Genomic DNA, 9,714 nt, shown 5'->3' on the forward strand with positions numbered 1-9,714 from the left:
TCTGGGGACAAGGGACAGGGACACAGACTGGGGACAGCCCAGGGACAGGAATTGGGGACAGCCCAGGGACAGGAATTGGGGACAAGGGACAGGGACAGGATCTGGGGACACTCAGGGTGCAAGGAGAACATTTGGAACTCTCAGCCTTGAGCAAAGCCCTCGGTTTTGAGATTGGAGCTCAATTGGGATCCTGGGATCTCTCACTTTGGGGCACAGAAGAGCCACTTTTAATAATCCTTAGATAACCCCATAATAAATAAAAATAATAAGTAATAAATAACAATAACCCTATAAATAAACCCAGATTTGGATGCTGGGATCCCTCATTTTGGAGCCCAGAGTAGCCACTTTTAATCCTTAGATACTCCCATAATAAGTAATAAATAAATAATAAAGTAACAAATAAAAAATAATTTAAAAAATTATAACCCCATAAATAAAACCCAATAAACCCCAATATTCTGCAATAAAGGCTGTAAGAATATTCTTCTCAAAACCCAAAAAAAAATATTCTGCTTTTTGAAGCCCAGATGTGGCTGACAAGGCTGCCAAAAATTTGTGCCACCAGACCAAAAGTCACTGCACTGAAGACATAATTAATTAATTAATTAAGTTAATTTTAGATTTTTGGGCACATTTTGGCAGCTCACTCACCATAAGGAATTCCTGGTTTTGTGGCTGTCCAGAAGGGATCTGTCCCCTTGCTGTTAAAAGTGTAGCAGCTCCCAAAAATTGGGTGGTGGAAGTGAACAAAATCACTGGAAAATCAAGAGAGATTTGATGGGGTTTTAATTAAGAGTGTGAACTATAAATATGAATTTCGATTATTTAATTTCAATAATTTAATTTAATTTAATTTAGGATGTGTTTGGGAAAATGGTTATGAGCTGTTAAAAGTGTGGCAGCTCCCAAAAACTGGGTGATAAATAATCACTGGAAAATCAAGAGAGATTTGATGGGGTTTTAATTATGAGTGTGAATTATAAATATGAATTTAGATTATTTAATTTTAATAATTTAATTTAATTTAATTTAGGATGTATTTGGGAAAATGGGAATGAGCTGCTAAAAGTGTGGCAGCTCCCAAAAACTGGGTGATGAATAATTACTGGAAAATCAAAAGAGATTTGATAGGTTTTAATTATGAGTGTGAATTATGAGTATAAATTTAAATTATTTAAAGTGGGATGTGTTTGGGAAATTGGGAATGAGATGCTGGAAGTGCAAGAGCTCCCAAAAACTGAGTGCTGGGAATGAATGAAATCACTGGAAAATCAAGAGAGATTTTGACAGCACCTTAATCCAAAGATGGATGTGCTTAGAAAATTGGGAATGAGCTGCTAAAAATGTAGCAGCTCTCAAAAATCAGGTGGTGGAAGTGAACAAAATCACTGGAAAATCAAGAGAGATTTGATGGGGTTTCAATTCTGAGCTTGACAACACCTCAATGCAGGACTGAGAGTGTTTAGAAAATTGGGAATGAGCTGCTAAAAGTGTGGCAGCTCCCAAAAACTGAGCGATGGGAATGAACGAAATCACTTGAAAATCAAGAGAGATTTGATGGGGTTTCAATTCTGAGCCTGACAACACCTCAATGCAGAACTGGGAGTGTGTATAAAATCGGGAATGAGCTGCTGATGAGCTGGGAATTGGGAATGGGAATTGGGAATTGGGAATTGGGAATTGGGAATTGCACCCACCCGGGCCGGCAGGGCTCCCCGTGGTACTGGCAGGAGTATAAAATCGGGAATGAGCCGCTGATGGGCTGGAATTGGGAATTGGGAATTGGGAATTGGGAATTGGAATTCCCCTACCCGGGCCGGCAGGGCTCCCCGTCGTACTGGCAGGAGTATAAAATCGGGAATGAGCCGCTGATGAGCCGGGAATTGGGAATTGGGAATTGGGAATTGGGAATTGGGAATAATACTGAATAGGGAATTGGAATTCCCCTACCCGGGCCGGCAGGGCTCCCCCATGGTACTGGCAGGAGTATAAAATCGGGAATGAGCTGCTGATGGGCTGGGAATTGGGAATGGGAATTGGGAATTGGGAATTGGGAATGGTAATTGGGAATTGGGAATTGGAATTCCCCTACCCGGGCCGGCAGGGCTCCCCATGGTACTGGCAGGAGTATAAAATCGGGAATGAGCCGCTGATGGGCTGGAATTGGGAATTGGGAATGGGAATTGGGAATTGGGAATTGGGAATTGGGAATTGGGAATTGGAATTCCCCTACCCGGGCCGGCAGGGCTCCCCGTCGTACTGGCAGGACTGAACCGTGTCCCGCGGGCGCTCCCCGGGCTCGGGGCCGCTCCGCGCCGGCGGCAGCTGCGCCGCGATGTTCATGTGGTGGAACCGGTACCACTCCAGCACCGCCTCCAGCCCCGAGGAAAAGCTCTGCAAGAAGCAACTGCCGCCGGTGGAATTGCACTGGGACATAAAAAATAATAAAATAAAAGGAAATAAGATAAAAAAAATATAGAATGGAATGGAATGGAATGGAATGGAATGGAATGGAATGGAATGGAATGAAATAAAATGAAATAAAATAAAATAAAAAATAAAAATTTAAAATATAAAATAAAATAAAATAAAATAAAATAAAATAAGATAAAATATATAAAAATAAAACTAAATTAAATTTGAAATAAAATAAAATAATAGAAATAAAATAAAATAAAAAATAAAATAAAAAATAAAATAAAAATACAAAATAAAAAATAAAATAAAATATTATAAAATAAAATAAAATAAAATAAAATAAAATATATAAAATGAAAGTAAATAAAATAAAATAAAATTAAATTAAAATTAAATTAAATAAAATATATAAAATGAAATGAAATAAAATAAAATAAAAATTAAATTAAATAATAGAAATAAAATGAAACAAAATAAAATAAAAAATATAAAATAAAGTAAAATAAAATAAAATAAAATAAAATAAAATAAAATAAATAAATAAATAAAATGAAATAAAATAAATAAAATAAAATAAAATAAAATAAATTCAGAATGGCAGGAATTTTGGGGTAAATCCCCATTCCCACCCAGGTGTTTTGAGGTGAATCCCAATCCATGAATTCTGGGGTGAATCCCCTTTCCCAGGAATTTTGGGGTGAATCCAAATCCCAGGAATTTTTGGGAGAATCCCAATCCCAGGAATTTTGGGGCAAATCCCAATCCCAGGAATTTTGGGGTGAATCCCAATCCAAGGAATTTTGGGGTGCATCCTTATTCCCACCCATTTTGGGGTGAGTCCTCATCCTCATTCCCAGGAATTTTGGGGTGAATCCCATTCCCAGGAACTTTGGGGTGAATCCCAATCCCAGGAACTTTGGGGCAAATCCCAATCCCAGGAATTTTGGGGCGAATCCCAATCCCAGGAATTTTGGGGTGAATCCCCATCCCCACCCCATGCATTAAGGGACGAATCCCCATTCCCACCCATTTTGGGGTGAATCCTCAATCCCATTCCCAGGAATTTTGGGGTGAATCCCAATCCCAGGAACATTGGGGTGAATCTTCATCCCCACTCAGGCATTTTGGGGTGAATCCTCAATCCCATTCCCAGGAATTCTGGGGTGAATCCCAATCCCAGGAATTTTGGGGCCAATCTCAATCCAAGGAATTTTGGGGCAAATCCCAATCCCAGGAATTTTGGGGTGAATCCCCATCCCCACCCCATGCATTATGGGACGAATCCCCATTCCCACCCATTTTGGGGTGAATCCTCAATCCCAGGAACTTTGGGGTGAATCCCAATCTCAGGAACTTTGGGGCAAATCCCAATCCAAAGAATTTTGGGGTGAATCCCAATCTCAGGAACTTTGGGGCAAATCCCAATCCCAGGAACTTTGGGGTGAATCCCCATCCCCACCCCATGCATTAAGGGACGAATCCCCATTCCCACCCATTTTGGGGTGAATCCCAATCCCAGGAATTTGGGTGTGAATCCCTTCCCTGCCCACTGCCCCATCCCAGCCCCCTCACCAGCTGGAATCCCACACTGGAGCGTTTCCTCCCGGCCCTGATCTGGGTCATCCTGACCAGGGAGAAGTCGTGGCTGAGCCGGAACCCGGAGCTGCTGCGGTTCCCGTTCCCGTTGTTCCCGTTCCCGTTGTTCCCATTGTTCCCGTTCCCGTTGTTCCCGTTGTTCCCGTTGTTCCCATTGTTCCCGTTGTTCCCGTTGCTCCCGTTGTTCCCGTGGTTCCCATTGTTCCCGTTCCAGTTGTTCCCGTTGTTCCCGTTGTTCCCGTTGCTCCCGTTCCCGTGGTTCCCGTTGTTCCCGTTGCTCCCGTTGCTCCCGTTCCCGTGGTTCCCGTTGTTCCCGTTCCCGTTGTTCCCGTTGTTCCCATTGTTCCCGTTCCCGTTGTTCCCGTTGCTCCCGTTGCTCCCGTTGCTCCCGTTGTTCCCGTTGTTCCCATTGTTCCCGTTCCCGTTGTTCCCGTTGTTCCCGTTCCCGTTGTTCCCGTTCCCGTTGCTCCCGTTGCTCCCGTTGCTCCCGTTGTTCCCATTGTTCCCGTTGTTCCCATTGTTCCCGTTGTTCCCGTTGTTCCCGTTCCCGTTGTTCCTGTTGTTCCCGTTGTTCCCGTTCCCCGAGGAGAAGCTGCTGCCGTACAGGAACCTCAGCGCCTCCTCTGCCATCCTGTCCAGCTGCTCCAGATGTTCCCTGACCTGCTCGAACCTGCAGCAATTTGGGGAAAAAAAATTTAAAAACAATAAAAAAAAAAAATCACAAACTGCTTAGAAAGCGAGAAATCTTTTTTTTATGGATTTCCCAGTGATTTTGTTCACTCAGTTTATTAGTTCTTATTTATGGAAATGACATTGATTTAATATTAATTAATGTATTTAATATAAATTAGTTATTATCTATTAATTTATATTTATGTAAGATTTACCTTTTATTTATATATAAATACAGTTAAGTAAATGTATATTTATATATTATGTATATCATGTTTTTACTTCTATATGCAATTTATATTATAAAACTATATTTATATCATAAGCATACATATAATATATAATATATAATATATAATATATAATATATAATATATAATATATAATATATAATATATAATATATAATATAATTTATATATTTTATACTATTATATACTATACTATACTATACTATTATATTATATTATATATTACTACATTGTACTTATATAAACATACAAAATATATATTATGTATATGTATATATGTATATAGATGAATATATATAAATATGTGTTATAGATCAATATAAAAATATATATATTTACATTTATATATAATTAGATATTATTATAACATTAAGTTGATATTACTAGAGTTTTTATATATGGAGACAGCAGTGATTTAATATCTATCAATAATGTATTTCTTATAATTTCTTATAAACTCATTAACATTTATAAATTTATGATTATATATTATTTATATATAATTATTATCTATTATCTATTATCTATTATATATTATATATTATATATTTTACAAACTATAATTTTTATATATTATATACTTTATATACTATATATAATGTATATAATATATATTATATTATATATATTATATATATTATATTTATTATATATTATATATTATATATTATATATTATATATTATATATTATATATTATATATTATATATTATATATTATATATTATATATATTACATATATAATTATATATTAGATATTTATATAACATTTTATACAGTACTGACATACATTATTTACGTAAACACTGATCTAACACAAAACATCAAACAACACAAACATCAACGAAAACTTAACACTAAATTCCTTCATTTATTTAATTTAATAATTAAAAATCAACAACTAATGTAAACATAGAACCAAGTAACTCTCACAACGACTCAGGCCAGGTGTGCTGGCGTTCCCACCCACGTTACCTGTAGGGATCCCGGTATATATTATATATTATATATTATATATTATATATTATATATTATATATTATATATTATATATTATATATTATATTATATATTACATTATATATTACATTATATATTATATAATATATATTATATATATTATATAATTATATATTAGATATTTATATAACATTTTATACAGTACTGACATACATTATTTACATAAACACTGATCTAACACAAAACATCAAACAACACCAACATCAACGAAAACTTAACATCAAATTGCTTCATTTATTTAATTTAATAATTCAAAATCAACAACTAATGTAAATATAAAACCAAGTAACTCTCACAACGACTCAGGCCAGGTGTGCTGGCGTTCCCACCCGCGTTACCTGTAGGGATCCCGGTTGCAGACGGTGACAGCCGGGAACATTTTGGGCTCGGAGTGCATGGACATGGTGAGAACCACGGGGTAGGACCAGAACTGGCTGAACATGAGGCCGAACTGCCAGTAGAGCATCCCAAAGCTGGCCAGCAGCAGCAGCGTCCAGAGCGCGCGCTGCCCCCGCGTGCTGCCCGAGCACACCAGCCGGGTGGTGCCGTGGATCGTCGTGTTCTTGCAGAAAAACTCAAACATCTCCTTGAAGGAGCCGTAGAACTCGATCAGCCCTTCCTGCCTCAGTGCTCCCTCTGCTGGAAGTTCCATTCTTTAATTTTATTTCCTGCAAAATCAATGGGAAAAATTTTATTTCCTGGAAAATCAATGGGAAAAGCTCATTAAGCTGAGTAGAGGAGTTTTTCAAAGAAGAGTTTTCCAGTGAAGAGTTTTTCGAAGAAGAGTTTTCCAAAGAAGAGTTTTTTGAAGAAGAGTTTTCCAATGAAGAGTTTTCCAAAGAAGAGTTTTCCAAGGAGGTCTTCTGCAAAAATGCGTTTTCCAAACAGGATTTCACAAAGAAATCTTTCTCAAATGGGCCTTTCCCAAATGGGTTTCTCCCAAAGAAACCTTTTCCAAACAATGGTTCCAAAGACGCCTTTTCCAAAGACGCCTTTTCCAAAGAAACCTTTTCCAAAAATGCCTTTCCCAAATGGTCCTTTCCCAGTCAGTCTTTTCCAAAGAATCCTTTTCCAAAGAATCCTTTCCCAAAGAATCCTCTCCCAAAGCCCATCCCAAAGCTGGCCAGCAGCAGCAGCGTCCAGAGCGCGCGCTGCCCCCGCGTGCTGCCCGAGCACACCAGCCGGGTGGTGCCGTGGATCGTCGTGTTCTTGCAGAAAAACTCAAACATCTCCTTGAAGGAGCCGTAGAACTCGATCAGCCCTTCCTGCCTCAGTGCTTCCTCTGCTGGAAGTTCCATGCTGGAATTTTATTTCCTGCAAAATCAATGGGAAAAGGTCGTTAAGCTGAGAGAAGAGTTTTTCAAAGAAGAGTTTTCCAATGAAGAGTTTTCCGAAGAAGAGTTTTCCAAGGAGGTCTTCTGCAAAAATGCATTTTCCAAAATGGATTTCACAAAGAAATCTTTCTCAAATGGGCCTTTCCCAAATGGGTTTTTCCCAAAGAAACCTCTTCCAAAGAATGGTTCCAAAGATGCCTTTTCCAAAAATGTCTTTCCCAAATGGTCCTTTCCCAGTCAGTCTTTCCCAAAGAATCCTTTCCCAAAGAATCCTTTCCCAAAGAATCCTTTCAATGCTCCTTCTGCTGGAAGTTCCATGCTGGAATTTTATTTCCTGCAAAATCAATGGGAAAAGCTCGTTAAGCTGAGAGAAGAGTTTTCCAATGAAGAGTTTTCCAATGAAGACTTTTCCAAGGAGGTCTGCAAAAATGCGTTCTCCAAAAAGGATTTCACAAAGAAATCTTTCTCAAATGGGCTTTTCCCAAATGGGTTTTTCCCAAAGAAACCTTTTCCAAAGAATGGTTCCAAAGAAGCTTTTTCCAAAGAAACCTTTTCCAAAAATGCCTTTCCCAAATGGTCCTTTCCCAGTCAGTCTTTTCCAAAGAATCCTTTTCCAAAGAATCCTTTCCCAAAGAAGCCTTTCAATGCTCCTTCTGGTGGAAGTTCCATTCTGTAATTTTATTTCCTGGAAAATCAATGGGAAAAGCTCGTTAAGCTGAGAGAAGAGTTTTCCAAAGAAGAGTTTTCCAAAGAAGAGTTTTCCAATGAAGAGTTTTCCAATGAAGAGTTTTCCAAGAAGGTCTTCTGCAAAAATGCATTTTCCAAAATGGATTTCACAAAGAAATCTTTCTCAAATGGGCCTTTCCCAAATGGGTTTCTCCCAAAGAAACCTTTTCCAAAGAAACCTTTTCCAAAAATGCCTTTCCCAAATGGTCCTTTCCCAGTCAGTCTTTTCCAAAGAATCCCTTCCCAAAGAATCCCTTCCCAAAGAATCCTTTCCCAAAGAATCCTTTCAATGCTCCTTCTGCTGGAAGTTCCATTCTGGAATTTTATTTCCTGGAAAATCAATGGGAAAGGCTCGTTAAGCTGAGCAGAGGAGTTTTTCAGAGAGTTTTCCAAGGAGGTCTTTTCCAAAAATGCGTTTTCCAAACAGGATCTTACAAAGAAATCTTTCTCAAATTGGCCTTTCCCAAAGTGGTCATTTCCAAATGGGCCATTCCCAAATCGTTTTTTTCCAAATTTGCCTTTCCCAAACAGCCTTTTCCAAAAAATCCCTTTCCCAAAGAGGCCTCTTTCAAATCGTTTTTTTTCCAGAGGGTTTTTTTTTTCAAAAATGCGTTTTCCAAACGAGGCTTTTCCAAAGAGGCTTTTTCCAAACAGGTTTTTCCCAAATGGACTTTTTCCAAAGTGGCCTTTCCCAAAGAGGCTTTTCCCAAAGAGGATTTTTCCAAAGGGGCTTTTTCTGAAGAAGCTTTTCCAAAGTGGCGTTTTCCAAAGAGGTTCTTCCAAAGCTTTTCCAAACACACCTTTTCCAAGATTTTTTCCAAAGTTGACTCTTCCAAAGAGACCTTTTCCAAGCAGGCCCCAAATGAGTTTGGAATTAGGAAAACCTGACAGTTAAAGTGCCAAGGATCTGAATCCAGGGAGATTCCCAGAATCTGCATCCTGGAGAAAGCAAAGAACTCAAATTCTGATTCTGCTGAGGAACTGGGAGGTGTTTCCCACACTTCCATAGGATTTGTCTGCCAGTTTGGATTTGGGATTAATGCTGCAAAGTCTGAGGCAAAAAAAAAAGGAATTTTCTTCTTTCCAAGAACTCCAAGGAGCAGGGTTTAAAATCCTGAAGTGTCAACTTGGTGTGGATCCAAAGAGATTTATAATTTATGATTAGGGGAATAATTCTTGTGGAATATTCTTCTTCTTCTTCTTCTTCTTCCTCTTCTTCTTCTTCTTCTTCTTCTTCTTCTTCCTCTTCTTCTTCTTCTTCTTCTTCTTCCTCTTCTTCTTCTTCTTCTTCCTCTTCTTCTTCTTCTTCTTCCTCTTCTTCTTCTTCTTCTTCCTCTTCTTCTTCTTCTTCTTCTTCTTATTATTATTCTTCTTCCTCTTCTTCTTCTTCTTCTTCTTCTTCTTCTTCTTATTATTATTATTATTCTTCTTCCTCTTCTTCTTCTTCTTCTTCTTATTATTATTATTATTATTATTCTTCTTCCTCTTCTTCTTCTTCTTCTTCTTCTTATTATTATTATTATTATTATTATTCTTCCTCTTCTTCTTCTTCTTCTTATTATTATTATTATTATTAATGAAATAATTAATATAATAAATTAATTTTAAAATAAATTCTTTCATTATTTATCACCATTTGTTATTTATTCTTATTTTATGGACCTAAAACAAGACTGGCTTAAAACCACCACTATGG

The 9,714-nt window shown here is 37.7% G+C and overlaps 1 protein-coding gene across 1 annotated transcript in view; it reads right to left on the reverse strand.

Annotated features, from left to right (window-relative positions):
* SCNN1D (sodium channel epithelial 1 subunit delta) overlaps positions 1-9,366 on the reverse strand; it is a gene marked incomplete at its 5' end in the record, with an annotated part of 32,969 nt that extends 23,603 nt beyond the window's left edge. Inside the window, 6 exons of the mRNA XM_056508449.1 lie at positions 655-758; positions 2,237-2,430; positions 3,994-4,116; positions 4,570-4,687; positions 6,297-6,584; positions 9,317-9,366. Coding sequence (XP_056364424.1) covers positions 655-758; positions 2,237-2,430; positions 3,994-4,116; positions 4,570-4,687; positions 6,297-6,584; positions 9,317-9,366 — 877 coding nt within the window. The remainder of the gene's footprint in view (positions 1-654; positions 759-2,236; positions 2,431-3,993; positions 4,117-4,569; positions 4,688-6,296; positions 6,585-9,316) is intronic.
* Positions 9,367-9,714: the final 348 nt, after the last annotated feature.

Source organism: Oenanthe melanoleuca, chromosome 21, assembly GCF_029582105.1.
Source record: "Oenanthe melanoleuca isolate GR-GAL-2019-014 chromosome 21, OMel1.0, whole genome shotgun sequence".
NCBI lineage: Eukaryota > Metazoa > Chordata > Aves > Passeriformes > Muscicapidae > Oenanthe > Oenanthe melanoleuca.